Source organism: Lynx rufus, unplaced genomic scaffold, assembly GCF_022079265.1.
Source record: "Lynx rufus isolate CCGP_SWC_20201006 ecotype Redwood Valley unplaced genomic scaffold, mLynRuf1.p SCAF_3, whole genome shotgun sequence".
Taxonomy (NCBI): domain Eukaryota; kingdom Metazoa; phylum Chordata; class Mammalia; order Carnivora; family Felidae; genus Lynx; species Lynx rufus.
The window spans coordinates 2,066,695-2,084,330 of NW_025814845.1; the positions used below are offsets into that span (position 1 = coordinate 2,066,695).

General features: G+C 52.1%; 1 protein-coding gene across 2 annotated transcripts in view; it reads right to left on the reverse strand.

Annotated features, from left to right (window-relative positions):
• EVC (EvC ciliary complex subunit 1) overlaps positions 1-17,636 on the reverse strand; it is a 72,669-nt gene that overhangs the window by 38,592 nt on the left and 16,441 nt on the right. For both annotated transcript variants that reach the window (XM_047092145.1, XM_047092146.1), the window contains exons 6-9: positions 11,961-12,059; positions 8,985-9,122; positions 6,049-6,207; positions 954-1,170 (exon numbers count right to left, since the gene is read on the reverse strand). In XM_047092145.1, the coding sequence (XP_046948101.1) occupies positions 954-1,170; positions 6,049-6,207; positions 8,985-9,122; positions 11,961-12,059 (613 nt within the window). The remainder of the gene's footprint in view (positions 1-953; positions 1,171-6,048; positions 6,208-8,984; positions 9,123-11,960; positions 12,060-17,636) is intronic.

The window sequence follows — 17,636 nt, forward strand, 5'->3', positions numbered from 1 at the left end:
GGACATGTGGGAGCAGGGCGCGGTCTCTCAGGAGCGGCTGGAGCTCTGATCTTGGACCTCAGGGTCCCCACAACTGGGAGGGGAGGAATGTCTGCCGCGTGAGCCCTCTGGTCTGAGCCATCTTGTTACGGTGGCCCGAGGTGACCAAGATACCTGGACACCCCCTGGTCCGACAGTGTCCACACCCGTGTGGCTGTTGGAACCCGCTGGGGAAACTGTTAAGCACACGGGCTCCGTGCCCGGCAGACACCCTGAGGGCAGAGAGGCCCCAGCCTCTGCCCGGCCACTGTCACGGCCCCAGGCAAAGGCCATCAGAGAGCTGCCCGTGAGCTCTTCTGCCAAGGGCCCGGGAAAGCGGGTGCGGGCAGCGTGTGCCCCGTAGGTTAAAGACGTGGCTTCCTTTTTTCTACTGATGCGACCTGGACTGGGTCTCCGATGCCCTCAGTGCCTTGAACCTTGGCCTGCGCACCTCCCAGGGCCCGCCCTAGCCACACCAGGTTCCCTCTCCTGCCCCACACGCTCAACCACTGCCCGCCCGCACCTGCCCTGCTAAGCAGGGCCCTGTAGGGCTGCAGGCTGCAGCTGAGTGGCATGTGTCCTTTCTGGGCCTTTCCACCCCTCTCTGCGCTCTGCATACTCCAGGCACTTCTCCTGCAGGACCCCGGGGCCTCCGTCAGCCCGGATCACTGGGGAGTAGACGCAGCGGGCAATCCCCGACCCCAGGGGCGGCCTGTATCAAATTCTACCTTATGGGGAAGGCAAGCAAGCCTCAGAGAAGTTGCGAGATGTGGTTCCGGGGGCAGAAAGGCCATCGCAGGCTGTGCTAGTCTCCCGGGCGCTGCTCCACCTCTCCTGACACTTGCAGGTACTGCCTCCCAGGCCCGGGCCACCCCGCACCACCCCCTCCCAGGCGCGGGAGGGCTGCGCCCCAGACCAGGCCACGGCTCACTCACCCCTGCCGAAGCGCTCCGCCTCTCCCCAGAAGGCCTTGTGCTGCTGTGCGAGCAGCTCCTCCTTCTGTCGCCCGGACAGCCTCCCCTCGACGGTCAGCAGCTCCAGGCTGCGGGACAGGGCAGCCAGTCGGCATCTGGTCTCCTCCTGGATTTGCAGCTTCAGGGACTCGATCGTCTTTGCCATGTGCACCCGCCCCATCGTTCTCTCCAGGGCGTCCTGGGAAGGGAAACACCCTGGGTCAGCGCCCTGTGGCACAGGTCTGCTGATGGCCACGGGCCGCGTCCACCCTGGTGCCCATACCTCCTGGGGAGTGGAGGCCGGACCACCGGGCTGTCCTTCTGAGCCTCCCGTGTCTGCCCCTTGGATGCGGACAAAATCGCCCCTTATGGGGGTGTGGAGAGGCCGACACGGGGTGGGATACAGAAAGCACTTAGTACACAGAGAGCCCTCCTCCAAGGCTGCTCTTCCGGGAAGGGATTCAATCCGTGCCCGTGGCCCAAGAGGAACATCCACCTTTCTTATGCCCCCCCGCCCCTCCCCAGTCAGCTGGGCCTCTGGCCTCCGCAGCCCTAGAAAAATAAGGCGAAGGAGTAATCAAGGTTACAGGAATCCTCGGCTTCTGAGCCTCAGAGAGCCTGAGACGCGGGGATTGAAGAGACCTTGGAAGGTAAGACTGACTTTATGAGCGGCTCCCTGGAGGTCAGACTTTAGAATGGGCCCGGCCCCGCCCTACCACAATGTCATCACTTAGGACAGGACTCGTGGAAAAGACACCTCCCCAGGGCAGGAAGTGACCAGAGCCAGTCAGGACACTGTGGATCCGGAAGCTTCAGAGGGTAACTGCTCACCTGACAGAATGAGCATGAGGCCCATGGAACCAGGGGGGAGGCGATGCTGTGCCTACGAGGCCCCAAATCCCGGGGGAAGGACGTCTTTCCCACCCGGGCGGGGCCCCGGCAGAGCCCCGAGTCAGTCTCTGCTCCCTTCTCCTCCTCCACGCCTGCAATCCTGCCTCCTCAGACCCCCTCTCCATCTCCTTCCCGCTGGCTCCAGTCACAGCCAGCTCAGGCCCCGGTCACTCGTGTCCTGCTGTCCCAGCCTCCCACCCGTCCCCCTGTGCTCTGCACCTGCGTGGCAGACAGGGTCTTTCTGAGATGCACACACAGAGATGTCCTCTGGCCCGAACCCTCCAGTCACTGCCTTCAAACCAAGTCTGACCCCAAGGCATGGCGCCCCTGGTCCCCAAGGACCAGGCCTGGCTTCTGTCTCCAGCCTCGTCCACACACCTCCCTGCACCAGGCTGCCCTGCGTGCCTGGCCCTCAGCTCCGCCGGGCCTTTGCACACTCCGTACCCCCTCTCCTCTGCCTGCTAGTCCTACTCACCCTTATTGGCTGGGCTGTGTGGTGCCCTCCCCGATCTTCCCCACCCCCACCGGGCCCCTCCTCCGTGCTCCACTACCCCCGTGCTTCTGCCTTTAAGGAGCTAATCACAAGGGACAGTCCCAGGCCGGACTGAGAGCCCTTGAAGACCGGGTCTGTGTTCCGACAACGTGAGAACAGGGCAAGGATAAGGATCCCCCCGTTACAGACAAGAATGCTGAGGTTTATTCCGGAAGGCCACGTAACTAGCTCAAGGACAGTGGCTTTGAACCTTCCTCTCCTCCTGTTAGAGGCACCAGCCAGCAACCGGCAGGCCCATGACCACTAGGGGGCGCAAGAGGATAAGCCCTGGGCGGCCATGTGCCTGGCGGGAGGGGCTCTGCTCTGCAAGGACCTAGCCACTACAGCAGCCACCTCTGAGGTAGCGAGGTGAGTCCTTGCCGCTCAATAGTGACAGCACAACCTCCAGATGTATATTCAAAGAAAGACAGCAGTGGAAAGAGGCGAGCACGGGCAGACGGGTGCAGATGGGAGACGAGCGGTCCCCTTTGCTCCGAGAGTGTAGCAGGGAACTCGACAGGTGCCTCGGCTAGAACTTGACTCAGCCTCTCAGAGCAGCAGACTATGGGCACAGGGTCCTCCTGGGACACGGAACTTACGGAGCTGCTGTGAGAATTAAGTAAAACATGTAAAGTATTTAAAATAGCAGCCGGAACATAGTAAGTGCTCATGAATGCAAGCTGCCGGCATAATTATCTACAAGCCCCCACATTGCTCTTGGCACGGCTTATTTATAAACTTTTTTAATGTTTATTTATTTTTGAGAGAGCGAGGGAGGGGCAGAGAGAGAGGGAGACACAGACTCTGAAGCAGGCTCCAGGCTCTGAGCTGTCAGCACAGAGCCAGACGCGGGGCTCAAACCCACAAACCTCAGGATCGTGACCTGAGCCGAAGTCGGACACCTCACCGACTGAGCCATCCGGGTGCCCCAATCTCAGCACAGCTTTTTTGGTCAAACATCCCAGGAGATTGAGTCTGGTGACCTCTGGGGTCCTTCCCAGGACCCTACCAGTCTGACACTCATGATGCCATGTGAACATTATAGATCCAGCAGCCCAGGCCAAAATGCTCAGACACGGACCCAAGAACTTATATCCTTAGGGAGTTTATCAGCAACACAAAGAAGCTACTATTTTGGGGATTTTTGTTGTTGATGTTGTTCTGTTTTTTGATACCTGTGATGCAGGCAGAGCCTCGCTCTCCTGTAGAAACAGATTATAGGCCTTTGCCTGCGGGCATGTGGCCCGCAGGAGTCTAATCGCTAACACACACTGAGCATTTCCTGTGTGCTAGGATCTGTTCTAAAGGCCTTACGTATTATCCACTCTCTAACATTCTCAGAGCAGGTGCTATTCTGACTCCCCACTTTACAGAGGAGGAAACTGAGTCACAGAGAGGTTAAGTAACCTGCCCCAGGTCATACATACAGCTAACAAGCAGCAAGACTGTGGTGTGAGCTCAGGTTTCCAGCTCCAGTCTGTAACACTGTTTCTGTAAGAGAAGGAGGCCCACAAGGAGGTGCCCATCGAATGTTGGCTAAGAGAAGGACATATTGATAGCCTGGATAGTGCCTTCCCTTCTTCCTACTAGGAAGTTACCGGCTAATACTTGGGCCGGAGTCAGCTAAGGATACATTTTTTTCTGCATCAATATCCTGTTGGCAGAATGATCATTGAATAAAAAGAAAAAAAAGAGGGAAAAAAAAAGTCTTTCTCTTTTGATCAGCATTAATATCAGCAGCCTTATCAAATTAAAATCTAATTCACAAGGGTTTGGACGGCAAAGCTGGACACTTGTTGCCCGGGCTCAGCGATGTCAACCGACAGCATGCGGATCCTAGGCGGGTCGCTGAGCTGGCTCCCACTCTGCTCATCGCGAGTATCTGCCGGGCCTACCTTCCAGCAGCGTCGAGGAGGGAAAGGAGATCGTATGTGGACATGATGCTATGTTCTCAGACAGCTGCTGCACCGCGGCCGTTTGTGAAAATGCATATCCTGATTCGGGTGGGGAGGTGCTGCATTTCTAACAGGCTCTTGGGGGCTACGGATGCCACTGGTCTGTGGACCACACTCCGTAGCCGAGTGGTTGTGGGAAAGGCGCAGGGCCTGCTCCGTAGGTCTTAGCTGCTGGGTCTCTGAGCCAAGGACCGGTGGCTGCTACAGGATTCTGAGCTGGGTGTGACCTGGGTGGGTGCATGGGCATGAGTTTCCAAGGTCAGAGGAAGGGGGAAATGGGTACATAGTGTGCCGGGCAAGGCCAAAACCACCACTGGGAAACCCCACAGTGACTAGCGTGTTACGGGTCACAGAGCACTTCCTGGGGCCCTGTGTGCAGAAACTCCTAGGACGACTCTTTTATAAATAGAGTAATTGAAGTTCAGGAGGGTCACGTAATTGGTTCAATACCACACAGCTTCAAGTGGCTGAACACTAGGTTCAAAGTCAGATACCAGTGGGTTATATCTCTAACTATGTATCAGAATTTAGGGAGCCTTAAAACCAGCCAATACCAGGGTCTTCACTTTAGATCAATCAGGTTGGATCTCTGGGCATGAGGTCCAGACACGGGCATTTTCTGAAAGCTCTTCAGGTGATTCAGAGCCATCAGGAAAGCAAATGAAGTTCTGTCCACATAAGTGGGAGTCAACAATGACTACCCACTATGCTCCCCTGAAGCTCTAAACACTCCAGACTGATTAGGTCAGAATCTCTGGGAGGGGGACCCATCTAGGACCCAAGCATCAGTCCTTTCTAAAGCTCCCCAGATAACTTCAGTGTGCAGCCAGGATTGAGAACCAGTGCTCTATTCAGCAGTAACAAAAAGATGGTCAGCATCTCCACTTGAGGAATGGGTGAGTGGATACATGGATGGATGGATGGATGGATGGATGGACGGACAAATGGGATAGATGGATAGACGGATGGACGGATGGATGGATGGATGGATGGATGGATAGATGGATAGACGGATGAACAAATGGATGGATGGATGGACGGATGGATAGATGGATGGATGGATAGATGGACGGACAGACAAATGGGATAGATGGATGGATGGATGGATGGATGGATGGATGGATGGATGGACAGATGGACAGATGGACGGATGGATGGATGGATGCATAGAAAGATAGACGGATGGATGGATGGATGGATGGATGGATGGACGGATAGATGGATGGATAGATGGACGGACAGATGGATGGATGGATTGAGAGATGGACAGATGGATGGATGGATGGATAGATGGATGTACGGACAGATGGATGGATAGACGGATGGATGGATGGATGATGGATGGATGGAAGGATGGATAGATGGACAGACGGATGGATGGATGGATGGAAGGATGGATAGATGGATAGACGGATGGATGGATGGATGGATGGATGGATGGACGGATGGATGGATGGATGGACGGATGGATAGATGGATGGATGGAAGGATGGATAGATGGATAGATGGATAGGTGGATGGATGGATAGATGGATGGATAGGTGGATGGATGGATGGATTCACTGCTTTTCTCTGGGCTCTATATCCCCATCTACAACTTAAAGCTGTTCGACTTGATCTCTATGGGGCATCAAACTTCTGGATTCTCCTTCTCTAGAGTGAGTATCCTTATGTTCCCTCCCCGGCCCCTCCAGCATACCAGAGCCTGCAAATCCTGAGAGTCATGTAATAACCCTTCGGCTACAATCATTCTTTCCGTGAGAGTCACCATGAGCTGTCGGGCTTTGGAGCTGGAACACTTAAATTGGTCCATAAGAAAGTGCTGGATATTTTCCATCTGTTTCCAGAAAGCTTCCATCTGTGAAATGAGAATGAGAAGCAAGAAGGTGGGTGTAGAAAACTTATTTAAGAAAGCTATAAAGCTAGATGGCTCATGCTTGAGAATTACAATTCATTCCTTATCACAAACTGAGATTCTAAACAATTCTGCAATTCTGAGCGAGCTTATCTTGGCAATAATCGAGTTCTATAGAGAGGTTCCTCCTCGGAGTATTGTAGGTGCCCGTCAGTTTCGAGGTGGCTTTTCAGCAAACACCAGTGCTCTGCTGATAAGGAAGGCAGGCACAATGAGATCACCCGGCGTAAACAGCTTAAAGACTCTTAAACAGGCCATGATTGCTGCCTGGGGAGTGCGTGAAATTCGACAGTGTGCTCCTGGAAGCTTCCAGATCTCTGAAAGGGATTAAATGTGTTCTGGAAATAAAAGCACGAATGGCCGTTTACATTTTAGTTATTGCCCTCAAAGTACAAAAGAGCAAATCTGGCAGAGACGATGCCGACCATGAAAACATTCTGCTTTGAAATCTTTTTCCTCCCCCTCCCCCCCGCATCTCCTCAGGAGGAGAGGTGGGAATCACGGAGGGTCTCGGAGTATCGGGGCTCATTCAGCCGCCCAGAGCTGTGAGAGCCGTGACATCGGCAGTCAGGACAACTTCCCTTCACCGCATGCAGGTAGATGCCAAGCTCTATGCTTCACGCATTTTATTTCCAGGTGAAGTGCATATTGGCTGGATGCAGGGACAGGCTCAGAAAGTTAGGTCGCTGATCACGGAGCTGACGGGAGGCAGGGGCAGAGTTGGTGAAGGTCCACCCAACTCCCCAAGGAGTGGTTTTCTTCCCCGTGGCTCTGCCTCTCAGATGCTGAATTTGTCCGGGCACCTCTGGCTACACCGGGCATGGTGGCACCAGAAGCCCACCCTGACCTTGTTGCGATGGCGAAGGGTGGAGATAAACGCAACCTAAAACACTGAGTCACTCTGAGCAGCCCCCTCCCAGGGGCTGGGCACGGCCGAGAGGAAGCGCTCTCCTGGGTGCCCTGGCGCCTCGTGTACTCAGTAACCCGCTATTTGCCCCAGTCGGCTGGCAGCCCATCCATCAAACCTCCAGCCTCCCACCTGTCCCTGCCGCCAGATGACGTCCTTCCCGATGGCTCTAAAGGAATGCGACGGTCATCCATGACACCCCACACACCCCCAAACAGAGATGGATGTCCAGCCGGCTTTGGCACTTCTCCTCCAGCTCCAGGGAGCCAGGGTGCCCCTCTGTTCTTAGAAACTCTTGATTCTCTTAATGTCCAGGGCATGATTTTCTCCCGGTCCCTCAGAGTCCATACTCTGCCTTCTTGTCTCAATTCTCCTTGACTCCTCCTCGTTAAATGCCGGCAGGATCCAAGACCGGGCACCAGGCTGCCTCCCCTACCCACTGTACAGACACCCTGGCCAGGCATCTCCAATGCTGGAGGTCGCCGTACTTCAGAGAATCTTGGACATACTATGAATCATCTGTCTGAAATACGCAGACATGGACACACAGGTCCCTTGCTTCGGGAGCCTGAGGACCCCGGAATCCAGGCTGAGCGCCCTCCCTCTGCCATCTCATGCCACAAACATCCTCGCTCCCCGTGTCATCTGACCCGAGCTTAGCGGACTCTCTCCATCCTTCGGCATCTCCACCTCAAGATGTCAAGCCGGGACTCACCAGCTCCCCTCCCAACTTGGCTCTCGTTCCGGGGTCCTTATTTCCACCGCGCGGATCCTCTACACCCGCTTCTCCCCCAAACTTCCTTATCTGCCATCCTGTCAGCTCTCCCACTTTTTCTTACCCCTCTGCTCCTACTTGCATTTGCCTTCCACGAAATTCCTACCGCCCTAGCCCCAGAGCTCATACCTCTCCCCCACACAGCAGCCTGAGCGGTCCTTCTGAGACAGAAATGGACCCAGCCACATCGGCTGCCAAACTCCAGTGACACCCACCTCCCTGGCACAAGATGAAAACTCTCGGGCCAGATCTCTGGCTTTATCTTGCTCTGCCTGCGCCTCGGCGCCCCCTGGCTCCCTTCTCTGCCAGCATCCCCTGGCCAGCGTCCCTCCCCCAACATCTCCCAGAAAGCCTCTCAATGGGTCTCTTCTATAAAGACTTTCCTAACCCTAGGGTACAACGAACTTCTCTCTCCGCGGCACCCCAGCCTTCCGCTGTTCTCACCTATCACAACGCTTGTGAGCTCTAAAGTCTGCATTCTCCTCACCTGTCGCCTCCCCCGCCAGACCAGCCTGTGCATCTGTGTGGCAAGGCCAGGTCTAAGTTCATTCTGCGTCCCCAGTGTGCAGCACAGTCCTGGGTGCCAAAAGATGTTTGTTGAATACCTAATGTAGGAACAGGGGGCAATGGAACTGAGAAGCAAGAGAAGGGATATTTGAGAGAAGCCACCCTGGCTAGAATTTAAACCCAGCTTTCACGAGTGACGCCTCGGGCTGGAGAAGTTAGCCGCTCACATCTGTTCCTAATCCACGGGGTGGTATGACATAGAGGGTTAGAGCAATCTTTGCTGAGAATGATCAAAAGATCAATCTAAAATTTAAACAAGGGGAATTCATTGGCATTCCCAAGGAACCTTGGCCCCTTAATTATACCTCCTCTATCACATAACTTCCGAAACTGGATCCCTGGCTCTGGGCCGAGCGCAACAGGGAATTCAAGTGTGAAACATGCTTCTAGAAGCCATCTCTTTAATCTCGCCAATTTAACTGTCCCAGAAAGCAAGGTTTTTATACAGGAAAAAATTAATCCATCGCATACATTATCTATTAGCTGCTCAGAGTATTCTCGCTCCTTCTTTTCCACATCTGCCAGAGTGATGTATTCAGAATCGCCAGTCCCCAACATTTCCGTGTTTGAGAGTTTGACCTGAAGTCCCTTTTCTAATTCCTCCAAGTCCTGGGAAAAATAGGGGGAAAAAAAAGCAAAAAAAAGCAAGTAAAAAATCTAATATATCTTAAATTCTACAAAAGAAATGCTTTTATCTTTCACCATATTATCATAAAATATTTCTTAACCGTAACTGCCCTAGGCATTGTCCTACTTAAGGTTTGATGACAGAAATCTATTTTTCTCATTAAACATAGAGCCTCAAGAATACTAGATTCTTTTCTTCTATACTCCTCATTCCACAACCGCCCCCCCCATAGAATGTATTTTTTAAAAATGATGAAATAATGTGTTTCACTCCTTAAACTCCTGGAAAATACCATCACATCTGGGGGTTGGAGGGGGAATCCTTCTTCCCCACTCCTCTGGTTTCCGTGGGGAAGGAATACCCTCTACACCCTAGGGGAGGCATGAAGCAATGCGATTGGTGGGTTCAACAGCAGGAAGTGTGCACCCATAGCTTGTCCAGCCTCTTCCTCTTTGGCATGAACCATTCAGGGGAGGCCATTGCTGTGGTGTGGCCTTGGCCCAGGGTGGGCTGGGCAGGCCAGAGGTGGCCAGCTTCGCCCCAGATGAGGCAGGCATTTACCTAGTCCTGGGTTTATGACTCTGCTGCTCAGCTAAGCCACGTCCTCCAAGCTGCCTTGTGAAGCTGACCTCTCTGTATGTGTCCCCTTGACTCTGTCTCTTAATCAACTCAGAACTGGAGCAGGAGCCCCCTCTGTACCGAGTCCTTCAGGCCCCGCCGTGGGGCGCGAGAGGAGCCCCGTCTCCTCCAGGACCATGTCGAGAGAACTGGAATCTGCGCCAGGGTGGCTCCAGCTTCATTCGGAAAAAAGACGTTGCTGAAAACTGCTTCTGCGCGTCCGTGGTGAAGCTGTGCGTGATTTCGGGCCTTGTCACTACCAGAGAGAGACGCTGGCTCCTGCCAGAGGGAGAGCCTGATGTTCGGGGAGTTGGGGTATTTCGTCTGGAGTCTCTTCCCTGTAGGAAGAGGCGTGCTGGGCTCGTCACTCAGCCTCGAGGACCCCAGATACCTGCGCCTCCAACTGCACGCACCCCCATGATGCTGCTTCTCTCCCAAGAGCAGCCACCGGTCTGAGTACCTTTGTCCTCGTCTAGAAGTCGGGGGGGTCATGATGAGCATTAAATAAAAGTACACATTGGAAGCACTTGGCCAGACAACCTCTCGATAAGCAGCAGCCACTGCAGTGATTACCCTGCTGTCCCGGTACTGGTGGTGGAACCGGCTCCTGGGTCTGCAGACTACAAAGCTTGTTACCGTTTTCGTGTAACACAGCTTCGTTATTACTTGTGCAATTCCCAATGTCGCCATGATTATTGTCATTTATTCACTGGAGAGTCATTTAAACTCAGCCTCAGTTTCCTCAGCTGTAAACAAATAATAACGGCTACTCCCAGGGCTGTTGTGAAGACTGAATAAAATAATGTGTGAGGGGCGTCTGGGTGGCTCCGTCGCTTAAGCGTCTGACTCTTGATTTCGGCTCAGGTCATGATGTCACGGTGGGTGAGATCGAGCCCCTTGCCGGGCTCTGTGCTGACAGCATGGAGCCTGCTTGGGATTCTCTTGCTCCCTCTCTCTCTTCCCCTCCCTGCTCATTTGTGCGCTGTCACTCTCTCTCAAAATAAATGCATAAAATTAACAAAAAATTGCGTGAAAACCCCGTGTGTGTTGCCTGATGATGATGATACCGAGGATGGTGACGATGACCACCATGGTGTACCGTGTCCTCCCTGGGGTGTTTTGGTGTCTCCTTCCCCATGGAATGCAGGAGAGTGGGGAAGAAACCTTCTCTCCCAGTCCCCCAAATATCATGGCGGTGGTGGTGGCGGTAACGATAATGGTGTGACAATAGTCATAAGAATGATTATGATGATCGAGATGATGGTGGCGATGACGATAATGGTGGTGGTGACAGTGGGGATTAAACGGTAACGATGGTGAGGACGCTGCTACTGATGAAGTTGAAGACGGTTGTTGTGGTCGTAACGAGGCTGATGGTAGCCACCATGTATTCAGGGTCTAACTATTACTTTGCCAGATGCTTCACGCACCTTCTCTCATCCCTTCCATGATCCCATAGGACGGGAATTATTATCCCATGGCACAGGAGGAACCTGGGATTCTCAGAGTTTGTGAAGGAAAACCAGGATGTCTGACTCTGAGACCCGGCTCATTTCGCGGCACGTAAAACAACGGAAACTTCATGTAAAAGACTGAGAGGAGGGGAACGCAAAGTAGGACAAACCGTTGTAACCAATAAACCGATGATGTATTTAAAAATACCCCACCTTGGGGCACCTGAGTGGCTCAGTTGGTGAAGCGTTAGACTTTGGCTCAGGTCATGATCTCGCGGTGGGTGGGTTCGAGCCCCGTGGCGGGCTCTGTGCTGACAGCTCAGAGCCTGGAGCCTGCTTCGGATTCTGTGTCTCCCTCTCTCTCTACCCCTCCCCTGCTCATGCTCTGCATCTCTCTCTTTCTCTCTCAAAAATAAACATTAAAAAAATAATTTAAAAATCCAAAAATAAAAATACCCAACCTTGGGCAGAAGTTAAAGGTAACAGTGGTTCTCTCTGAGGAGCGGGTATGACCACCACTCTTCTCTTTTTCCTGCTTTCAGTATTTTTCCAAATTTTAATAATAACCTATGGTCATTTTTACATTTGTACACATACTTTTGTATGACTGCACTGTTCAAAGGCAAATATTGAAATAAATTATTTTTACACGTGAAAGCAAAAATAGTTTCATACGATGTTGTGTTTTACATATTGTAATAAACTCTCACTAAGTTACCTTGAGATACAGGTTGAAGACTTACTTACGTTTTCTTGTTTCGAAAGAATCCTCTGGTATAATTCATCATCAGACTTCTTTTTGGGAAGAAGATCAAGGAGGCACATTTTTAAAATCTGAATAAACATCTATGGCCAAGAAGGAAGACATAATGGAAAGGTTTAAAAATGTCTTTCTTCCTCCTTCCTTTCCTTCACCTGCTCCCAGCCCCTCCCCCCATCTCAATCTCTATATATCTCTTCACACGTACATATTTTTACTATAGAAAACGATCTCAGATTATAAATCACAACAATAGCATTTTCATGAAGCTTCTAAAAAATATGCTCTACTTCTTTTGTTGTCTTTTTAAATTTTTTTTATTTTTTAAAAAAATTTTTTAATGCTTTTTTGTTCATTTTTGAGAGACAGAGCGTGAGCAGGGGAGGGGCAGAGAGCGAGAGGGAGACACAGAATCTGAAGCAGGCTCCAGGCTCTGAGCTGTCAGCGCAGAGCCCGATGCGGGGCTCGAACTCACAAACCGTGAGCTCATGACCTGAGCCGGAGTCAGACGCTTAACTGACTGAGCCACCCATGCACCCCATATTATTTTAATTTCTTTAATGTTTATTTATTTTTGAGAGGGAGACAGAAAGAGTGCAGGTGTAGGTGGAGCAGAGAGGGAGACACAGAATACAAAGTAGGCTCCAGGCTCTGTCAGAGCCCGATGTGGGGCTTGAACCCACGGACCGTGAGATCACGACCTGAGCTGAAGTCAGACACCCAACCGACTGAGCCACCCAGGCACCCCTTGATTCAAGAAATCTTCATTAGGCGCTTAATGTGTGCCATTCCTTCCACGTTGCCCATTTCCCTGTGAGTCAAGAAAATACAAAAGGCAAAGAGTGTTGCTTCTTTGTGGGAAGAATCAGAGGGACAGTTGTTTGGACCTGGGATGTATGACATCATCCACTCCAGCCTCCTGTCTTGATGGACGGAGGCCTCCTCTAAACCAAAACGTGTCCTCCCATAAGTGGGGACACCCCGGAATGTCCAAGGGTGCTATCTCCACAATTTGTTTAACCATTCACCTACTTTAGGACCTGCGGGCATTTCCAGGGTGGGGCTCTTACGAATAAAGCTGGTAAGAACATCCACGTACAGGCTTTCGTGTGAATGTTAAGTTTCTCTGGGGTAAAGGCACAAGAATGCAACTGCTGGGTTTTGTGACAAACTGCCTGTCTTCCTGTGCAGCATCTTATATTCCCACCAATGTACGACAGATCCAGCTTTCTCGCACCCTCACCAGCGTTTAGTGTTCTCATCACTTGTTATTTTAGCCATTCTGATAGGTGCCTACCTCACTGTGGTTTTAATTTGCATTTCCCTAATGGCTGATATCGTCAAGCACCTTTCTGTCTGATTTTTGTACGTGTGTGCTTGCCAACTGTATCTCCTTTTTGGTGAAATGTCTGTTCATGTCTGTTGCCCATTTTCTAATTGGATTGCTTACTTCTGTTGAGGTCGGAGCGTTCTTTATAGATTTGAGGCACGAGCTTCCTGCGGATACATGGTTTGCGATGTGAATGTTTCTCTTTCTCTTCTTCCTTAATGGGGTCTTTTGCCGAGCAAAAGTTTTTAATTTTGATGAGGTTCAATTTATTAGTTTTCCCTGTGTAGGTCACATTTTCAGTGTTAAGAAAGAACTCTTTGCCAGGGTTAAATCCTGAAGATTTTCTCTTCTGTTCTTTTTTTTTTTTCCCCAAGATTTCTTACATTTTACATTTATGTCCATGATCCATTCGGAGTTCGTTTTTGTACGACATGGAGGACTGGCTCGAGGCCCATCTGTGTCCACTTCTGGACGCCCATTTGCTGCATATCATTTCCTGAAAAGCTTATCACTCCTCCACTGAACTGCTTTTGTACCGTCGCCAAAAGTCAGACACTTTGGTGCAGGGCGTAACACATATTGTTCTGTAAAGGGCCACTTTACCAATAGTAAGCGTTTCTGGGTTGGCAAGCCATACTGTCTCTTGCGAATATTGGATTCTGCTGTTACAGCATCGAGGCAGCCAGGGGCAATTTGGGCAAGAACAGGCATGGCCAGATCGGCCCAAGGCCATAGTTTGCAACCCTCGTTCTAAGGTTTGTTAAACACGTTCTGTGCCAGGCTAAGATACAGATTATCTCATTTGGTTTTAACAGGATGCAGGAGGTCGGTACAATCTTCCCCACTTCACAGACAAGGACTCTTGGCTGAGAAATCTGGATAAACTGGCCTCATGTCACAAGGGACAGCCATGAGGGACAGAACCCAGAACTTTCCACCAACCTTCCTTCTGCTTGCCCGTGCTAACGAGCTCTGGGAACATAATGTTGTCCTGGCTTCCTACCCACTGAGGTCGAGGCTGCATGAGGTAACGTTCTTTTCTCAAGATGTTGGTCTCAAACCCATGTTCCCTTTGACCCCAGACGGAATCAGTAACGTGCATCAGTCTTGCCTCATTCCTTTCAAGTTAAAAATTTTTTAATTTGGAAACTTTACAGGCTCAGAGGAATGTGTCAACCAGGACAGGGTCCCAGGTGTCCTTCCCCCTGGACGACATGTGACATCACCACAGTACAGTATCCACTCCAAAACTGACATTGGCCCAAGTGCAGTTTACTGCAGACTTCATTCAGTTTCCACTCATTGTCACCGGCAGTCGTGTGTGTGTGTGTGTGTGTGTGTGTGTGTGTGTATTTTTCTGTGCAACTTTACCCCAAGTACAGGTTCATGTGGCCACTGCCACAACCAAGACGGAGAATGTTCCAGCACCAGAAGAAATCCCCTAGTCCTAAAGATCCCTCTAATGGCACCCCTCCCCCCCTACACACCCTAATCTGTCCTCATCTCTGCTCTCCTGCTTTGAACGCTGACAGATGCAGCTTCCCTCCACCTCCTGATGAGCCTAGTGCCACTTTCTCCCTCAGGGGCCACCAGGGAGCTCTAAGCTCCTGGGCTGAATGATGGTTGCACCTGGCCTGAGTCACTTTAAAAAAAAAATTTTTTTTTAATGTTTATTTATTTTTGAGACAGAGACAGACAGACAGACAGAGACAGAGACAGAGACAGAGAAAGGGAGACACAGAATCCAAGGCAGGCTCCAGGTTCCGAGCTGGCAGCACAGAGCCTGACGCGGGGGTTGAACCCATGAACGGGGAGATCGTGACCTGAGCCGAAGTCGGACGCTGGGCCAACTGAGCCACCCGGGTCCCCACCTGAGCCACTTTTTTATTTTACTTTGTCATTGGCACGTAGTCAACCACGGTGTTGCCGCAGTTTCAGCTGTAACAACACAGAGATCCCACGGGTTCGTACGGGGCGCCATCTGTCTGTGGCCTGAGTCACTTCTGAACTCTGACCTGTGGTGACGGATCTCTACCAGAGGAACGGAAGTCGAGGTCTCTGTGAGAGCCTGCCGTGTTTCTCCAGGTCCCGCACCCGGCGGAGATGTGCCCCGCAGTGAGGGAAAGGCCATGCGTGGAGAGCAGTCCCCAGGGCGGCCTCCGTGTCAGCGTGCACATTTCTACGGGGCGCCTACTATGTGCGGGCACACAGACCTTACACTCAGCCAGACCTCTTCTGGGTTCTGTGTCTGCCATTCACCAGCTCTGCGATTTTGGACAACTGACGCGACCTCTCTGAGTCTCAGGTTCCTTGTGAGGGTACAACAGAAGTAAGGGCTTCACTGAGATCAGACATACAGAGTGCTTAGCCTAGCCGAGTACGAGTGCTGACCGAGCAGTGCTGTGACAGTGCTCGTCACACCGCCCAGCAGAGCCCAGAGCTCTGCCCGCACAGACGACTTCACTTCCTAGAAATTCTACGGGGTAAGAGCTGGAAAAACATTATCTTTATACCTTTCCTAAAGTGGCCCAGAGAGGGGAAGCGACTTACCCAAGGTCACACAGCCCGTAAGTGTGGGAGGGTGGACTAGAACCCAGGCCTCTGACTCCTAATCCAGTGCTTCTGGAACTTTCCTAGGTTCCAGCTTATGTGTCTCCCTCCAGGGAAGCCTGGCCATCTCCCCCACACTCGGGCCCCCCTTACACATGCTCACGGCACTGTGTCGTTTTTTCAGACCCACTGTCTGCGTGGCGTATTTGTGTGGTTTACTGCCGTGTCCCCGTGGAGAGTGGGCTCCATGCAGGTGGCGGCTGTCCTTGTCCCTGTCCCTGTCCACTGCGCCTGGCAGGGAAGGGAGGCTGCCCACATGTAAGACGGGCAGATGAGTGACGGTGGATGCTTCCTCCAGGTCCCCGCAGGCACCTGCTGTCTGCTCTGGGGGCGAGGTGGCCGGCACCATGTCACTCGCGAGCTGGATGGGGCTCTGAGCACAGTAACAGTCAGCCCTCCAGGGAGCCCAGAGCCTTTGAGAAGATGGCCAGGGCCACCTGCCTGCAGGTGGGACGCGATGTGGCCGAGCGAAAGCAGGCGGGCTGCGGCCTCAAGGCCATGGGGCTCTCCAGGCACAGTGGGGCTGCCGGAAAGAGGCTCTATTTCTGGAGTCCTGGTAGGATTCCTGGTTTCCAACACTGGCCCCTGTTTACGAGGCCCTTCCTGCTCTCACGGAGCCCACATTTCTTTTCACTGCATCCCCAACTTGATGTTTTTATTTTTCTAGTTTCTAACGAAGCACCTCCCGGGCACGTCTGTCTGTGTCTCCGTTTCTACGTCTCTGTCACTCTCTCCATCGGTCCCTCTCCCCTTCTCTTTGCAGCAGGCCTCCCCTCTGTAGATCTCATCCTTCAGTCGGTAATTTGGGAGAAATCATTCCTTTTTGTAAGCCCCCTGGCCCCGATGCCTGGCCGGCCCTGCCGTTCTGCAGCCACAGTGGGACGCATCCCTCCGGCCCCCCCGCAGCCTGGATCCAGCGCTGATTCACTGGGAGGCCGGGGCACCTGGCAGAGATGAGTCTCGGTCCGCTGCCCTCTGTGGTTCTGATGGCGCCCTCATCCGCTCCGAGAACGCACGCCTACAGGGTGCCTGACTGCCCATCTCAGCTCCAACTTCGGGCTCTACGACTCGGGGTGAGTCCTTCTCTCTGTGCCTCAGTTTCCTCATCTGCAACGTGGAATAACAATGGCACCCACCTCTCCTGGTTGTGGTGAAGTTCAGAGCTAACTGCCTGTGTAACACACCCAGGGCCCAATACATAGTAAGCAATCAACAAAGTTAGTGCTCGTGAATACGATATTATCTTCGCTATTATCACTCCTTTAAAAATGCTGTGCTCTTGGGGCGCCTGGGCGGCTCAGTCAGTTAAGCATCTGACTTCGGCTCAGGTTATGATCTCCCGGTTTGGGAGTTCGAGCCCCACATCCGGATCCTATGTCCCCTTTCACTCCACCCCTCCTTCGCTTGTGCGTGCACCCTCTCTCAAATAAACATTAAAAGGAAAAACCTGGGCGCCTGGGTGGCTTAGTCAGTTAAGTATCCGACTTTGGTTCAGGTCATGTTCTCGCGGTTTGTGAGTTCGAGCCCCGCATCGAGCTCTGTGCTGACAGCTCAGAACCTGGAACGTGCTTCAGATTCTGTGTCTCCCTCGCTCTCTGCCCCTCCCCACTCACACTCTGTCTCAAAAATAAACGTTTAAAAAAATATTTTTTTAAAAAAGCAAAAACCACAAATAAAAATGCTGTGCTCTTTTCAATGCCTTTTACCCCCGTCTCCATCAGGA